Source organism: Anarhichas minor, unplaced genomic scaffold (assembly GCF_050575085.1).
Source record: "Anarhichas minor isolate MPS153535 unplaced genomic scaffold, ASM5057508v1 ptg000073l, whole genome shotgun sequence".
In the NCBI taxonomy this organism is placed as follows: Eukaryota; Metazoa; Chordata; class Actinopteri; order Perciformes; family Anarhichadidae; genus Anarhichas; species Anarhichas minor.
This window is the reverse complement of record NW_027466519.1, coordinates 7,388,359-7,407,151: the sequence shown is the minus strand read 5'-3', so window position 1 is coordinate 7,407,151 and position 18,793 is coordinate 7,388,359. Positions and strand designations below refer to the sequence as shown.

At 43.6% G+C, this 18,793-nt stretch overlaps 1 protein-coding gene across 1 annotated transcript in view; it reads left to right on the top strand.

Annotated features, from left to right (window-relative positions):
• Nucleotides 1–437: 437 nt before the first annotated feature.
• Nucleotides 438–18,793, top strand: part of shroom3 (shroom family member 3) — a 68,854-nt gene continuing 50,498 nt past the window's right edge. Inside the window, exons 1-2 of the mRNA XM_076079940.1 lie at nt 438–799; nt 9,689–9,843. Of these exons, the coding sequence (XP_075936055.1) occupies nt 635–799; nt 9,689–9,843 (320 nt within the window). The 5' untranslated portion in view covers nt 438–634. The remainder of the gene's footprint in view (nt 800–9,688; nt 9,844–18,793) is intronic.

Genomic DNA, 18,793 nt, shown 5'->3' with positions numbered 1-18,793 from the left:
CTTTTTTCTTCATTTATTTCTCACTTCTTTCCTTTATCCTTCCTTGCCTACCTCTCCTCCTCTCTTGACCCCCCTCTCTCTCCCCCTCTCTGTCTCCCTCTACCTCACTCCACCTCTCTGTCTCTCTCTCTCTCTTTTCTTTTCGCTCAGTGAGTCGCAGTAAATCCTATTGTGATGCTAAACTGATTTTCAGAAGACAGATAGAGAGAGAGAGAGAGAGAGAGAGAGAGAGACACACACACACACACACACACACAGCGAGAGAGAGACAGAGAGGAGGTTTGGATTTCTGTTTGAGCAGATCTGATCTGATCTGACCTTCGTTCATCTTGAAGTTTGTAACACTTTCTCCTGTCAGTAAACTTTTTAACCTCCGCTCCCTCCAGACTCCAGCGGGTAGTTTCGGGGTGTTGTTGGAGTCTATTTTGCCGGACAATCCGCCGCTTTTTGCGCTTCAGGAATGCACTTTGCAGGAAACGCAGCTCGCTGCTCCGGACACCTCCTTCTTTCACTTTTTCCTTATCGGGGAGTTATAAATGAATGAAGGAAATGCGCTCGTGAAGGAGGGATCGTTTTCTGCAGTCCGGTCCCCGACTCTTCAGTCTGCTGGGCTGAGGACAGAGGAGAGCCGGGCATGGAGAACGGCGTCCGGGTGGGTCTCCGGCAGCCGGCGGGCGGAGGAGAAGGAGGCGGTGGCGGCGGCTGGGTGCTTGTGGAGGCCCGGCTACAGGGAGGAGCGCCGTGGGGCTTCACCCTGCAGGGCGGCCTGGAGCATGGAGAGCCGCTCATCATCTCCAAGGTACGAGACTGTTCCTCGTTATGTCATAATGTGTGTTACACATGTCATGGTCACCTCTGACACAGGGTCTGTATATATATATATATATATATATATATAGCTTGATAATAAGTGTCCTTATAGTCAAACTAGCTTTTTTAAAATAATATTTTATCATATTTATTATTATATAAAATTAGCTTTTTTTAAATAATATTTTTCGTATGTATTTTATTATATAGTATGATATTATCTTTATCTATCTGAGTTAAGCATACAGTGGGTACAATGCCCTCAGATGTTCTGTTTCTATGGCACAGTGATATTAGAATCCCACTATGGCAAAGGCATGACCCACTACTCTGCCTCTGATTGGTTTACCCTGATATTCCTACTCATGCATTCGCCTTAAAGCAGGATTCCTATTTTAGCAGCCGGGTGCAGCTGCATAATCTATTGTATTTCCTGCATCCAGTGACATCAAAAGTGATGTCATTGGTGGCAAGGAAACTAGAGTGCTACTTTAGCATTGGTAGCTGGGCAATGCCATTCAAAAACGTCCTTGTTCTCCAAGCTAGTTACTTTTCCCACTATGAGAAAAAAACAAAAACAAAATATGAGTGCAGAGGATGTTGTGAAGGATGTACATTTTACAGTGTTCTGGCTGACTGGGATATTCAGCTGTATTCAGGCCGTTCGAGGCTGCAGCACCAGGAAATGGCCGACGGGGACCGTCCAGAACCTGAGCTGCCGGGACCAAACGCCAACTGGAGGTGCCTTTGTTCAGATTGCCCTCCCATGCCCACAGAAAGGGAATCATTCTGCTGGAATGAATGCCAGCGTGGGCAGTGTTTGTTGGATGCTGTCGCCAACGACAACCCAAGGAGAGCGAGCAGTGTTTTTCTTTCTTATTTTGAGTCAACTGTTCAGCGGGCAGCCGGACGGCAGAGACATACAGCGGGGAAAACCAGCGTGTAGGGCCGACATATTTTCATATCTCGCTCTGTGAATTACAGGCCCAAGGATTTATTTGAACCAAACCAGAGTTGTTGATTGTTGGAACAGTGGAGTTTTATTTTGATTCTGTCCAGCTTTAAGTGCAATGGGAGACATGAAGTGTGTTGTGCACTGGAGATATTATTTCTTCAGTGGACTACATTTACCTGACTACATCAGCGCTGATTGGAAACCCACATAAAAGGTTGCAAATTTTCCCTTTAAATATCAGAAGTAATTTTAACATTCTCCTTCTGACCAATATTGAGAAAGCAATTTAAGGGTATTTCAGTATTTCACTTTCTTAAAATTGGTTGCCTCACAGGAGTTGTAACAAAGAATGATCACATTCAAAGCACCAGAGGCAGAGATAACCTGATTTTTAGTTATGAGTAAGCTCCAAAAAAGCCAAAACCTACATTTCCCATGATGCAACCACTAGCATAATCCTATTTGACCTTCCCTACCTGGTTAATTCACACTTTTTTCAAACTGTCCACGTTTGTTATGCCGAATTATTAAAAATGAAGTCTCCATTCAAGCAGAAATAACCCTAATGATATCATCTCACTTTAGCTGCTAAACTAGCAATAGCTCCATAGACAACCCTGAATCCCAGATTCTGCGCTTTTTGCTTAAAACAATGATATAATGCTTGAATGTTGAACTAAAAGATTCAGACTACCGTTGACTATTTGTCATTTGTCATTCACCCTCAACCACAACTGAAAAGAACACCGTGTTACCAGCTAACGCTAGATTGTTTATCTCGGAAGCCTCTCAAACACCACAAAGACACTTCCTTCCTTCTCAAACCTCAAAATGATGCAAAGAGTGATGTTCTTCCTCAACAAACAAACAAGGCTCTACAGTGCAGACTGCTATGTGTTGGGCAGTGCAATGCGAAGCACATAGGGAAACACCGTTCAACAGAAAAAAAACGATTTTGACGCATGCAGAGAGTTTGATTCTATAGTTGACCAACTCACAGAACTAACTGCAGCTGACAAAACACTATTGTTATGAATAATTATTTCTCCTCTTTTAGGTTGTTAAGGCATAATGCGAGTTATTCAAATATGGCACTTTCAAAGTGCGATTTGGATTTAGAAATGATTAATCGCTCAGCCCTGGCTACTGTAATAAGGACAGTGGTCATTAATGATACCCTTTCTGTCCTCGCAGCAATGTGGCCTCATTTTATTAAAATGCAAATGAGCTAGTGTGTGTGTGTGTGTGTGTGTGTGTGTGTGTGTGTGTGTGTGTGTGTGTGTGTGTGTGTGTGCCGAGGTCATTCTGGGACGGAGGCCAAACTGCATGCTGTAAAATAGGACAAGAATGTGAATTATGTGTTGTCCTGAGTGCTTTCGAACACACTCATGCTTTTATTTTATGTAATTAGATCAGTGTTAGCACCGTTCTCCATGTTTGACCCGACATCTGCCTGATGTCTCAGTCTCTGTCGGTTTGACGGTGTGTCTCTCAGCCTTTTTCTGTCTTTTTCTGTCTTTTTCTGTACTTCCTCTCCCTTTCACTCTCCCTCTTTCGTCTGTCTGTTTGTCACTAAATGTCCAACTAATGTCTCCCGGTGTTTGTCCGACCACACAGTGAAAAGGATGTACGTCCACATCGGGTCATTTTTGTGACGCTCTCCGTCCACACTGAATCTCTTCTCCTTCCTTGGTAAGAGAAGTACAAAAGAGATTTTTTGTCGGTTGTTTATCGACAATGCAGCACATTTCTCGCGGTTCTTAGCTGGGGTCAGAGGTCACAGTGAAGGTTTCTGTTAATCCAGGTGGTTCGGCTCAGGTTAAACAGTCTTAATGGGTCTTAATCTGAAGGTCTCATGACCGGCATCGAACTGGACGTGTGCAATTACACTGCCAGGGTTACACCTTCAAAATAATGGACAACGGTTAAGCTGTAACCGGGAATATCTGCTGCCTCTGTTGGTTCAGCGGTGATCTACTCTGCTCTACTCTGTAGTTGTAGCTCCATCACAGTTCTGAAAACTTGTACCCAACATGTAAAGGATCCATGACAACCTTAACAGGGGACATGTCTGTTGAGATTCAACAAAAAAAAAAATATTAACCCATATAGACCAACAGCAACTGGACTGGAGCCTCAACAGACAGTTATGCGGTACAAAACTCCTGGCCCATTATCTCTCCCAGTACTGAAGCCCAGTGACGGCTGGTGGAAAATTTTCTAGGTAGGGCCATCCAATCAATTTCAGCAAACATCCCAGTATGATTTAATGCAAAAATATAAGGTATCAAACACGCATTACTACTTTGCAGTTAAATATTTAACATTTATTCCAACACGAAAAAAAGCAGTAAATATCACTTTGATAAACACGTCAGGACATCATATTTTTGTCACCCTCACAGGCAATTCAGTATAATATACATATACAGTATATATAGTATATATATATATCATATAATAATATTCAGTATAATATAAAACACACACATACATAATAGATATGTCCCCGTTGTTATTAGCATGACTGCATCCAGCTAGCCAAATCTGTCTGGTGTACAGCTAGTAGAGAAGCTTCGCATGTACTGCTTCCCTTTCCCGCTAGTCTGCTGTCTGATTGTGAGGTCAGGCTGATCTGGGATCAGCTCTTTGGCCTGCAGAATCTCCGCCAAAGTTCTCCTCTCAAACGGTTCTTGGAGGAGTAGTGCTTGCGCTGGCGAGAACGCGCAGCTTGGGGCCAAACGACTTTGGCCCCGAGCTGAATCTATTTGAGGACGCTGATTGGCTAAATTGTATGTCACTCATTTATGTCTTTAATCAGCAATTGGCTAAACTGCTTCATAGACCCGCCTCTTGCACGGCCCCAGCGCTGAGGACGTGCAGGCAGGCGGCGAGGACGTGCAGGAAAAGCATATATTTCGCGCAGATATCATAATTTACAAATATTACTGGGTACATTCCATATTTCAAAAACCCAAATATTGACAATTTGTAAAAAAAAAAACTTTGTGGCTCAAGGAGGGGCGCTCAAGGTGGGGCCACGCCCCATGGCCCTCTATTGGCCAGCCGCCACTGCTGAAACCGCTGAAAAAGCCTCTGACGGGTCCTCTTAAAAACCTCCATTGGATGTTTCACCTCAGCATTGGTTGATGTTTTTTCTGTTGCAGATTGATCATAAAAATCTCAATTCAGCTTTGTATAGCAACAGCTCTTAAAGAACAAAAGCTGTACTCATAAAATCTGGGGTTACAATTCGTAACCATGCTCTCTATCGAAAAGCGCCGCTAGTACAACTGACAGGAACTGCTTGGTGAACAGCTCAGGTGCCAACATGGCTGCCCCCGTGACAAACATAGACTGTATTTAAGAAGTGGCAGTAATTGTCGTGATGTCACCCATTGGTTTGTGGACTGCTTTGCGTTCGTCATTTTGACCGTCACCATCTTGTTTCTTTGCAACCAGTGAACGAAAGTGACCGTATTTGGACTGGGGTATATGGCTCTGGTAGCAATATCGACCTGTCAATCACAAGGTAGCCCCACCCTAAAGCATTTTAATCACAATACCAATATTGATCAAGTCCCTGGTGTGCGTTAGGATGTCTTCAATCTTTCACTTTCTTTTTCTTTTACCTTGAGTAGACAGAGACATTGATAGGGGTTTGACAATTGCTTCATTTTAATTTTTCACAACCCAGCAAAGACACAACTATTCAAAATCAATTCAGTCCTCCTCCCCCCCCCCACACACACTGCTGTCTGAGGATATTTTCCTAAATCTCACAGTCTTTATTGATTAGAGGAGGTATGTTGTTTCAGTCACAGTATGAACAGGCTGAGCCGCTCTGTTTGGATATCTCCGTCTGCAGGATAATGAATTTCAGCTGGAATACCAAAGTCAGTGACACACACACACACACACACACTGTTACACGGCGTTACTGGGTGATTCTGTGAGCCTTATATGGGTATATTTATTCCTTATTCCTGATGTGCACCGCTCTACAGAGCCGAGCAGCGGTTTACATTTCAGCACGCTGTTATTCTTTCACAGCTCTGAGAGGATGCTTCATTTCCTTTGTATCAGCACAGCTCATCAGACTCATCCCACATTTGTGTTACTCAGTCAGTCAACCCATCTTTGTTTGTCGGGGGCCTGCTCCTCACACCAAACCTCCATCTGTTGACGGGTTTTGCAAAATGTCATTGTGTTTTCTGTAATGTTGTTGTGTTTTGGCAACTCGGGGCCACCGTACATAGGTGCTTAAAGTCACTCGGGACCTACAGAACGTTTGGGGAGCGCTGCGTTTGAGGAGCATTTCGAATGTCGGGGCTGTGTGGATCTAAACACAGAATGCCTTTGTTGAAAAGTAACACATGTTGTAATTCAGAAGAGGGTCAGACACACCCTGAGTGAAATTCTTGGCAGTTGTTTTAAAATTCAAATATTCCCAGATGGGCGGGGTTTGTTGTTTCAGAACAGTGCTAGATACCCTTTGTCAATCACAGGAAAGTATGTGAAATCAACTATCAAATACAGTCACTGTGTGGTGTTAGTTAATGTATTCCTAGTCCCCATGGTGAACCCGACCTTTGATCTGTGTAGTTTGACTTTGTCAGTTAGTTGTCAGGAAATCTTAATTTGGGCAAAGACAGTGTGGACATTGGTGGGACAGTCAAGTGACACCCACAATGCCTGGACTTTGCATTTGAGAAGTTGTAGGTTTTCCCCCATTCATTTCAATACAGTCAGAGTTTTCTTGGAGCAGTATATCCACTGGCCATGACAGGAAGTGCATCTTATTGCTCTTACATGCTGGAGTCCACGTCAGTGTTGGGTCGATTTCCAGTTTTGTCGGTCCCGTCCGGTCATGTCTACGCGCTTATACGTATAGGAAACAGCTGAACCATTATGCCAAATTAAAACAGAAGCCTACATCGGTAGCCTGTGCCGACGGATTCACCCAGAAAGACTTTTCCCCATAGACTTGAAGTACATTGGAAAAGAGACGTCTTTGAATCAGCAAATCTTTTTGGTAAATCATCTAGGAAATCATCTAGTAGGAAAACTAGAATAACCCTTATTTAAATCATTAGGTCCTAAAAGTTGTAAAATGAACTAATAGCCGAATACAGAGTTATTGTCATTCCTCAGTTTATGTGAATGAGCCCGAGGCCGATAGCTTGGAGGCGGGGTTAAAGGAAACGCTTGTGCGCTTGCTCTATAGCCCCATGGATGCCAAAGATCGGCGGAAGATTCGCATAATATTATCTTTTTGTTTTAGTTTGACTATAACAGTGTAACTAACACACACATAATAAACAGGAGGGAAATCCTTCTTGTTGTCTGGATTCTGCCCGCATTGTGATGCCAATATCCTAATGTGTGTGGTGGAGAAGCTCACTAGCGCTAGCTCAGCTACCTCCATCGGTCACAGGACCTTTGTCTTGCACGTCGTAGTAAGTCTCCCGAAGCATGGGCCCTGCTGGCTTTTCCTTTGCACAGGTCGCTTGAAAACTTGTCCAGGTGTGATCACGATGATCCCCATCGCACGCTGATAACTGTGTGTACTTTGTTCATTTACGCCTGCATTTACATGAGTTTTTTCCTTGTCCAGATAAGATCACATGGTAATACCAGGAGGGAATGGGAGCCTGGATGTTGCTGTCACGTCATACGTTCAGGGCTAAAGGCCTCAGTATTCATGATGATGAAGTCCATGTTCAGACTGTGTCAAAAAAACGCTGACTCCTCATTTCTGTGAGGCCACTGAACTGAAAAAGCGAACCACATTATAAAGTGTGGGCCAGATTTAATTGCACAAGAACACAAACCAGGATGGACATCTTGTGCTGATCGGTTGCTTACCTCGCTACTGCCTCTGTGGTCAAGTCTCTCCTGTGTATCGAGGCCCACCTAGTTTTTTTATTCTCACCCGACCCAACCAGCAAGCATCCGGGGTTCCAGTCTGAGCCGGCGACGTTTGTGCAGAGATATTTTGACGACCGTCTCAGGATTTCATTGAGAGCTTATCTTATAGAAAACGAGAGCGCAAGACAATGTGACCTCACAGAGGACGGACACAGCGATAAACACTCAGTAGGACGTAGGTCCTGATACTGTCGCACACGCTGCTGAGAGGCATCATTGGCACCGCTGATAATGCAGTTGGGTCATGCTGACTATGTCTGTAGGTGTCTGTGGGTGTACCAGTCCATGAGTTTCAATTGCAACATCATGTAGACAACAACAATGTAAGAGTGATGAGAAACTTAAAGTTACTGTGAGGAACATTTAACTGTTCATGAAATAGTCTCAATGTAATACAGATGCCTCTATATGACCAACATAAGTTAACGAGACCATCAGCGAGGAGATTGGCTGTTTCTATATAGTTATTCTTAATACTTGTCATCGGCCGAAATCGGACGAAATCATGCAGGTTCACCAGAAACTCATTCAGCTCAGACTCCGGCGGGTTCTCCAGCTGAGACAAACCCGCTTAGAGCTCGGCTGAAGTGTCTCCTCCTCCGGCGAGGAGCAGAGCTTTGCCTCGCTGCTCCACCGGCACCACGCTGCTGACACCACGCTGCTGGAGACCCAGGCCGTACTGCTGGGCCCACAGGAGGGAAGAGAGGGAAAGGAGAACCAGAACCAGGATTGATCGTAGCAGTGCCCTCTGTAGTAAAGGTTCTCTAAGAAGTTTTCTAAAGGGACTCTGGTGCTCGGAAACACTACAACTTCCGTTAACCCGTGCAGCCGGTTATTGTTTTTGGGCACTCGACCAACATCCTTATAGCATCTTGGCTCCAACACAGCTGATGCACCAGTCATAAACAGGCGTTATCTAAAGTAACATGTAATTAAAATGATATGCTAACCCAAGGCATTGGAAGTTAACACTATGTCACTGTAGGTAATAAGCTAGGTTTATGACAAAACGTTGTCCAACGTCCACCGTCTTCCTTGTATGGAGTAGTTATGATTGCTAAGTGAATAGTTTAAAGGGTTTAAGTGAACAGTCAATTTAATTAGAAAAGACAGGTGTAGATGCAGTGAAGTTTTACTTAAAATACAACCCGTAAAGAAAAATAGAGACAGACAGGATGTGAGAATGAAAAAAGCCACCTAGCTTAGCACAGAGACTGCAGGCAGGGAAGGACTGCAGCATGAACCCAGTAGACCTCTTAGGTCATTTCATTATTTGTTTTCTGAGCTTGGTGGTCTTCTCCTGTGTATAAGAAGTGGACGTAGTCATCGCAACGTCATCCATTGGTTAATGGACTGCCGTTATGAAGCTTTGAGTTCGGCAATTACGCTGTCGCCATCTTGGATTACGGCCGTCGCCATGTTGTGTTTTTCGCAACCAATAAACGGAAGTTATTTGGAATGCGGAGAAGTGACGTAGAGACGAGGTATCAGCTCTGGTAGCGACCTGTCAATCACAGTAAGCCCACCCTAAAGCATACTCTGCTTTATGGTCTATTTGACTCTAAATGGACCATAATTTACTAAATGAACATCATGCTGTATTGAGACCATAAACTCATGTTTACAATGTTTACTGAGGGAATAAATCAATAGAGAAGTAGAGTCATTTTCTCATAGACTTCGGACAATCGGACTTATTTTTGCAACCTGAGGAGCCGCCGCCTGCTGGTCAGTAGAGAGAATGCAAGTTTTAAGACACTTCTGCATTGGCTTTGCTTGGCAGAACCAGAGGTTGCCGCCTGGTCTTGTCCTGCTGAGTTCTCTCTCACTAGCAGACTGAATGCATAATGAGTCTGCGCTTTAGTAAATCATTTAGCTAAATCTGCAGCAAATAGCTGCCAAATCATTGACGTCTTGCTGTGCACATTTGCACTACGCCACTTTCCCAGTGAATCTGGACTTACAGGTGTTTGTGTGTTTGTGTCTGTGCAGGTAGAGGAGGGCGGCAAGGCGGACAGTTTGGAGCAGCCTCTGCTGGCGGGGGATAAGATCATCATCATCAACGACGTGGAGCTGACCGGATACAGACAGGAGGCCATCGCTCTGGTCAAAGGATCGTACAAGACTCTGCAGCTCACCGTCCGCAGGTACAGACTCTGTGTATGTGTGTTAGTTTGGCTATTTCTAACCCCATCGGGTAGAGATTGGGTAGCAGAGTGAGTGTGTGTGTGTGTGTGTGTGAGAGAGAGAGATTGACAGGAAAATCTCTCTGGTTGATGGGTAATGACGAGGAGGAAATTCAGAAACAAGGAAAAAACACCTGTTTCAGATTTTAGTAAATGATTACTATGAGACTAATGATGATATCATTCCACATACACACGTTAAGCTTCCCATAGGGGTGGTAAAATACACTGGAACAAACAATATTTTCATGCTTTTCACTAATTGATATTCCTTCAAATTGAACTTATTAATCAGTAAGTCTATAATTTAGAAACAGCTCACGACAGGCCTTTGTATGTTGTGATTATATCACAGCTAAGGGGCATTATCAAGTAGACAACATGAAAGTTATAGACACATTCCAATTTCAGTATTTTTTTTATTGATAAAGAATAACGGTCACACTAAAACAGGCTGTCCTGGGCTGGGCCTCCGAGGCGGTTACTATGGAACGGCGGTTGCTTCGGAAGGTACACTAGCAGCTAGTGAAAGAGCAAAATAATTTGCATCATTGCTTTGGTATATGGGTATTATATCACGGCTATGAACCAATCAGAGTCCTTGATTTGAGCTACCCGTAAATTCCTGGAAATCAATGTTTTTTTCTTGCAATTTTTTTCCGTATTCTTACGGCTGAATTTCTAAACCAGCATATGACATTCATGCTCTAAAAGTCCCTGAAATTAATATCAAAATTTGAATCATTATATGTATCTATCGAGTAGGAATACCATAACATTAGAGTCACAATTATCCATTGTTAGGCATCAAGCTCCTTTATGCTAAAGTTGAATTAGAACTGTAATGAAATAGGTTTTCTGGTCTCCACTGTTTTCTAACAGATTGGTTTTTATCTTTGCACAAAGAGAAAATATGAATCACTGAAATCGATGACAGCTTAAAACGTTCCCTCTTTCCTTTGTTCTTTCCTTCCTTGCTTCCTCCCTTCCTTCTAGTTAGCCAGTCTAATCTGTAACTGGTCAGGATTCTGCGGTACATCCTGGTTCATAGTCCAAATCAGATTTGGTTGTCTGGAATCAGCACACACACACACAATCCAGTAACGTTCTTTGTCAAAATTAACTGATAAGGTAGATTTATTTCCTAGAACTAAGTTGGACCGAGTCTGTTCCAGTCCGGCACAGTTGGTTCTGGTGGTCGGTAGATAAAGTCATACAGCGTGTTATTCTAATGTTAAGTCGTCGGATCCAGTTGCTGGATAACGAATTATTTGAAAGTGTTTGTTGGTATTTGTTGCTGACATCAACCTGACGTCAGTTGTGCGTCACCAAAGAGAGACTTACTTGTGAATGAACAGCTGACCCTGAAGTTAGTCTGTGTCCATGGCATGTACACTAGTTTCTGCTATCAATCCCACAATGCAATGTAACGCATTGAATAGATGCAGGAAACATTTTGTAATTTAAAAAAATCGTGCATTTCCACACCACCTAACCTCTTGGATTAGCCCTCCACTACATCCCAAATAATAAGATCAACAGGGCAGAATATTAATATTATTATTAATAGCCACGTTGCTCTTGGATCCGTCTCTTTCGCGAAACGTCAAGCAGGTTCATTCACCTTATTTTCTTCTTCATCTTTTCCTACGCTCTCTTATCAGTCTTCGATGACGGTTAAAGCTAAATAGTGTCTTACCTTTGTAAACATTCAGACTTCAGTGTGAATTATCCATAGGCAGTATATAAGAAGCAGACGTAGTCATGGTGACGTCACACATTCGAATGTGGACTGCTGTTTTGAAGCCTTGAGTTCTGCAATCTCGCCGACGCCATCTTGGATTACGGCCGTCACCGTGTTGGTTTTTTTCGCAACCAATGAACAGAAGTTACCATGTCTGGAATGCTGAGGAGTGACTCTGGTAGCTGCAGCGACCTGTCAATCACAGTAAGCCCGCCCCAAAGCATACCCTGCTTTATGGTCTGTTTGACTCTAAATGGACCATAACTTACTAAATGAGCATCATGCTGTATTGAAGAAGACTTGAAACTAGAGATTGAGACCATAAACTCATGTTTACAATGTTTACTGAGGGAATAAATCAAGAGAGAAGTAGAGTCATTTTCTCATAGACGTCTATACCATCTGACTTCTTTTTGCAACCAGAAGAGTCAGAAGGGGTCAAAATGTGTGTTTTTTTTATTGATTTGATCAGTTACTGTAGATAGTCAAATGATCATCGATATAGGCTGCCTAAATATAACCACCTGATTGGCAGGACTGTATGATGATACGTTTATTTTGAAAAAGACAAATAGTGGGGTAGCAATATTTTGACTTTTTCTCTCCCTAATTGAACACCGGGGATGCATTTGCTCAACTTCTGAGGCACCTATGAACGTAGCATCTATTTACATTCTCCGGTTGACACCTGGCATGGTACAAAGCCAGGTATGTATTTGGGTTTGGGGTGTGACTGCCTGCAAGGCTGCTGTTGCTACTGCGGCTTTTATTCACTGGAAGACGCGTGAGAGGTACGACACAATGCAGGACTTTAGACTTCAGACACACACACAGACACACAGGTGTAGATGCACACATGGCATTATGAAGAAGGTGTGGCGAGGAGGTGAAGGCGTGAGAACTTGTCCTCCAGACGGGCGGAGAGCAGCGCTGCGTGTTTTGGTCTGATTGGCTTCCTGCAGGAGTCTGATGGGGAACCACGAGACAGGCGACTGCTGTCAGGTCTGTTTCATGATAATTCTGCTCTGTTCTACTGGGCTTTATACAGTGGGCCTCGATTTGCGTGGCCGTGTGCAGCGGACTGTGCAGCAGGTCAAGCTCTGCAGTTGCATATCTGAGCCGCATTCACCTTTGGACTTAAGTGTCCTGCTGAATTTACAAATCCAAGGGGACAAGCTGATTTCACAGACAATAAGTGGATGAACTGACGGCTGTAGCTCACACAGACGTGTCATGCGGACAGAAGTAGCCACACGTTTTCTGTCGATGATCTCCAAAATGTTCCTCAACATAGAAACGCAGATGTCTCCTGAATGAATTTACCATATGAGGATGATACAACCATCAGTTTGACTCATTTTTTTCTGGGACGTTTTCTCTGTCAGTTTGGCCTCGGCTGCCGTAGCTACAGAGAAGAAGGGGTGAGTCAGGGCGGTAGTACATTTGGGACACTTTGTTGTTGCTGTTTGGAACAAAACATATCACAAAAGTTGCTAAATTCATCCCAAACTGATCCAGAATCTGAAAGTGGACCGGTTTAAAGTAAATAGTGTTTAGTCAGGTTTCTACAATAACAACAAAGAGCACACGTCATCATAAGCCCTTTGATTGGATGTTTTTATTCTCCTTCAATTGCTCATCTTCTGTTCTGATGGTTTATGTAAGCAGGAGAGTTTAATATCCATCCAGTCAGTCGCCTCACATTGTCTGTGAGAATATGAACTCGACTTACCTCTCTCCAAATAACTCTTTCAACTTCGTGACTCTAGAAACGAGACACAGCGTGTGAATCAGGCGTCTGTGGAAGGTGGGATCTTTCCCTTTTTGAGCTGCGAAGCTGTTCGCCTTGAATATGTTTGAATTATTTTGTGAGCCACGTTTTCTCCGACTCACTCTTCTCTTTCATCACTTCTTCTTCACACACATCAGACCTCCTCTCCTCTAAGTATGTGTGTGTGTGTGTGTGTGTGTGTGTGTGTGTGTGTGTGTGTGTGTGTGTGTGTGTGTGTGTGTGTGTGTGCGTGTGCGTGTGTGAAGCAGGTAGTAGCTCCTCCATCCTCGGTGTCGGTTAGACGAAAGCTGTCAGACGCCGCCTCTGTCTCTGTCTCTCTCTCTGTCTCTCCCTCTCTGTCTCTGTGTCTCTCTCTGTCTCTCCCTCTCTGTCTCTGTCTCTCTTTCTCTCCTCCATACCTGCTGCCCTCCCTCTGATTCAGGTGAGCCCTGATTGGCTAAGAACAGAGTCAGACAGAGAGAGAGAGACACACTTACACACAGAGACATTCAGAGGCAGCCATTAGTGTACTCACAACAGGCTGAGGAGCTGCCGGCAAGAGCTGTAAGTGTGTGTGTGTATGTGTGTGTGTGTGTTTACTTTATCACAATACATGTGACGATATAAAATTACATCGTAATTTCATTTTTGTTGTATTATTATTGTGTGGTTGACTGACTGACCTGCTTCCTGACCTGTCAGACTTCTTTTTAGTGAAGTTGTCATGGCTAAACACTTGGCTTGGTACAGTTTAGCAAATACGTTGTTACAGCTGACAGAAATTATAGATAACACTACAAAAAAATGTCTATAGCTGGATAATACGGCTATCCAGCAATCAGTCTTAAAACCTCACTATTTTGAGAGTGAGCTCCTGATCGGTTGTCACAACAACAACAACAGTGTCGGGCTTCAGGCTTGGCTGGTTTAAAACGTCTGAAGGAATCAGCCTGTAGGAATGCAGTTTGTTACTGGGAACAGGGGTTTCGTAGCAAGTTTATTATTGACATATACGGCAAAATACTGACCTTTGACCTCTGTAGAACAGCAGCTGTTTGCAGGGCCTCTAGCCTTGGTGTTTGTTTGGACTTGTTGACTTGTTTGGAGTATTGTGTCTGCAGTGATAGCTCCCCCCATATTGGACTCTGTGAGGGGTGCATTTTTGATTTGAACTCACTATGATGGTACTTAAATTTGATTGGTGCAGTATCTGTGTGGGCCGGCACTAGAAATACTTTGCAATACCACTAGAATTCCAACAACCCCAGGGATGATGTATTTTGATATTTTAGCATTGTGAATTAAAAAAAAAAGTGAATATGATTTTTTCCATTAAATTTTAGGTCGTGGCAAAGAAATGTTGATGATACTCACACGTTTTGTTCAGAAAGATCATCTTCACAAACTTGTTGAAGCGTGAACGTAATCGTTAGAAGTAAAAAGCTAACGTTAGAGTACAAACAAACACTACGCTTGCACGACTTCACGTCACCAGCACTAAGCTAAAGGAGGACTAGTGTTCTAGATGATGAATAGTGTTCTCATGCAGCCACTTGTGAGAAACCTCCTTTCTGAACCCCAAAACCTGCAAGAAGGTTTGAAAAGCATATTTATCGTGGCCTGAGGCTGTAAAAACAGCCATTATTGTTGGATTTTCAACTATCTGCAGTTCCTTGAACACATCATGTGTGCCAAACGCTTCCGTCAGGAAAAGTAACTAAATAATTGTGATATTTCATCAGCTTGGGGTTCAGAGGGTTAAGACCCTCAAAATTCACTTGTGGGATGTTTTTTTATGTAGTGGAACAAAACTTGAAAGTCTCTTAACCACAGACCTTATTTCAGGCTCCCAACCAAAAACCCATTGACCTCGAGACAAGAGAACCGGAAGTGCAAAAATGCTGACTCATTTCTGGATTTAGGACGCATTCCTGCAGCACTCTATAAGTCCCAATAGTGAAACAAATTTTTGTCGTCTCCATGATGAAGCCAGGCAAGATATTGGAGTGACGCACAGGAAAGATAGATACAATCAATCGATCAATTAGTTTGATTTGTAAGTGTTTGTAAGTGTGTGTTTAAACTTTGGCCAGAGCCAGGCTAGCTGTTTCCCCCTGCTTCCAGTCTTTACGCTAAGCTAGGCTAAATACATGCCGACTCTAGGTCTGTACTTAACACGCAGACATGAGATTGATATTGATTTCATCTCACACTACCAAAGGAAAGTGTACGTCCCAAAATATTGAGCTCGTTCTTTAAAATCTTGTTGACAAATGTGTTCGTCGTGCTCTCAGATGGAGTTTGGCAGTGTCACAAACTGATCACACCGAGAGCAGCTTTGAAGCCATCTTTTAATTGATACCTGACACTGCCGTATCACCGCTCACCTGTGCTCTGGCTGTGTTTGTTGCCTACATCACTCCTTGCCATGCACCTTGCAGCTGTTTTTTTCCACCGTTTTGTTCTTTAATCCCCAGTAAGCAGCAGTGTGCGCTTCACTGGTGTTACATTACACATGAAGAGGTTTTGTTTTCCCGGAGGCACAAGAAGAAAACTACAGACAGCACGCACCTGCTGCTCAAAATGCAAGCATTCTTTTTAGTGCAGGTCATAGTGGCGGTATTGTGCGTCAGAGCAGAAGGTCTTAAAGGGAAGATTTGCCACCTTTCATGTGGACGTCCAATCAGTGTTGATGGTAAATGCAGTCGATTGAATCAATAAATTCCTCAGTGCGTGCTGTATTGACCCAGAAAGCTGAGGTCGCAGCTGCAACTATTGTTCTTCCTGCATCCACCGTGGTAATTTCACGTGACAGTGACGTAGTTGGATGCAAGGAAGAACTACAGGCTAATTCAGCTTGGACTTCTAGTCTCCGCCTCCCCCCAAGGAGCATAACATGATTTCCATTGCTCTCTTTGCTTGTATTGCAAACTAGCTACGTTCAACACAAGCGGCAACTTCCAAAGCAGAAGCAGAAAACTTGTATTCTCTCTACTGACCATCTGGTTGTATAGAAGTCTATGAGAAAATGACTCTACTTCTCTCTTGATTTATTACCTCAGTAAACATTGTAAACATGAGTTTATGGTCTCAATCTCTAGTTTCAAGTCTTCTTCAATACAACATGATGTTCATTTAGTAAATGATGGTCCATTTAGAGTCAAATAGACCATATTGCCGGTCTGAGAGTTGTATTGTGTTTTTTCGACTAAGACCTTTAACCCTGTCACAGTGTGTTTTCAGTTCATTGTAACATTTTCGTCGACTAAAAATGTCTTATTCAGGGTTTGATTTTACTTTCACAAAAAAACAAGATGGCGAAAGCCGGACTCGAGATCCACAAACCAATGGGTGACGTTATGGTGACTTTGTCCATTACGGATTCCTACGGAGTAGTGTAAGAGGTTATGGATGGCAAGGACCCTGGCTGTCAGAAGCACGTGCCCAATGCATCCTGGTACATGTAGGCACAGCTCCATGGGCAGGAAAACTCTGTGTTAACATAGCATGCACTGAGGAATTTATTGCTTCAGCTGTCTACATTTAGCATCAACACTGATTGGACATACACATTAAAGGTGGCAAATCTTTCCCACCAAAAAGCTCAAAGGCTCAAACAAGACGAATAATCAACAACCAGGATAGCGGCTCTGCAATGAGGTTTAACAGGTACGAAGCTTAGCATGTTCTCCATCTTAGTTTGGCGTGTTAGCATGCTAACATTGGCTCATTAGCAATGAACACAAATTATAGCTGATTATGCGAATGTCATTGTTTTTGCTGGTATTTTGGACAAATAAAAATTTGGACCTGATGTTGGTCCATCCGATACTTGTTGAGATATTTCCGCCAGGGCCTAAGTGGTGGACCAACCGATCAATTGACCGATATTGCTAATGCAGCACCTGTAGCATCTGCTCCACAATACCAGCATCCAGCAGCTTGGGTTGATGGGTACTGGTGGAGCTCTGGGAACTGTTTTCATAGATCTAAGAGCCAACTGACAGGCAGCATCTGGTGAGAGTTGTCTCCTCCATATTAATGAATCCACCATAATGTAGAAGTGTGTGTATTTCGGGCTGGTAGTGTTTGTCCTGTCAGTGTCCTCTGTGACCAGACTCTGCAGTCAGTCAGTTAGTATTTCGTTGAGCAGGTTAGGCGGCTGTCTTATTGTCTCTATTTGCATGTGCTTTGTTTTGTTTTGTTTGTGTGACTCAGACAGAATGCAAAGCTGACAACCCTCATTCAATCCTTGCATTCTGGCAAAGATCTGGCTAAAACCAAAGAGATGAATCACTCTACAGGAGAGTAAAATCTTGTTTTCTAACATGTACAGCATGATCCTTTAATTAAGAATTCTAGTGCAGTGCTCGTTTTGTGGCAGAGTTTTCCGGGGGGCGTTCCGGTTCAGATTGAGCCGACTGCCTGGCTTCTGGTTCTGCTGCTCTCAGCGTTTTCTGGGGGCGTGCCCATTTGGAGCGCATGGCCATTCGAAGTTGGCCAATTGTTTGGCCCCTGCAAGTGCTACTTGCAGTGTAGTTGAGATCCTCTCATTGCTTGTGGATGCCAGGGGAAGTGAAGAAGAGTTTGGTTGTAACGTTAGTATGTCCAGCATCCAGCAGCAAAAGTGAACTGCAGTCCTGCCTGTAAAGGCCCGCTGCTGACGACATGATCGGGCTCTGTAGCCCGCTGCACAGAGCACTAACTATTGTTTATTCAAACTTTATCGATATTGAACCAGTGTCCAAATCGCCCAAATTTCGACACTGCACGAACTCCGGTCCCCAGCAATACACCGGCCAAGTGTGAAGTAGATCTGATGAGCGGTTCTCGAGATATGCGAAGGACACACAAATTTGTTGCTTTATAGTCAGATTTTTTCTATCTTGTGAGTTTCAGGACACAAAATAGTGATACAATCACAAAACAAAATGTATAGTGGCTTTAATATTGTCTGCACAGCCAAAGGTTCGTTGTCACCTGATCATTTCAGTCTTCTGTGATAGTTGAACGTGTCATTCCCAAAACCGGGAGTCAGACTGAGTTGCAGAGCTGAGCAGAGATGAGAGCAGGAGATGAGTCACGATGTCAAAATGCTGCGAGGAGTGTTGGGAGGTCATGCAGCATAGCAGCACAGTTATCAGCAGTGTGTCACCGTGTGTGTGACGGGCTGGTCGGCGGTTACAATAACAGGGATCTCTGTGGAGGCACAGATATTTGTTCCAGCTGTTGCCGAGGTGCTACGACCTTTGACCTCCCTGCATTTGGCTGTGATGTTGATGATCCATCAGTCGTGTTAGTATGAATACTCCCCAGCATCCGTCTGAGAGATCTAGTAACCTTAATGGTGGCATTAATGATCAACTTTAGTTGGGTTTGTGTCTTTTATCTTTTTT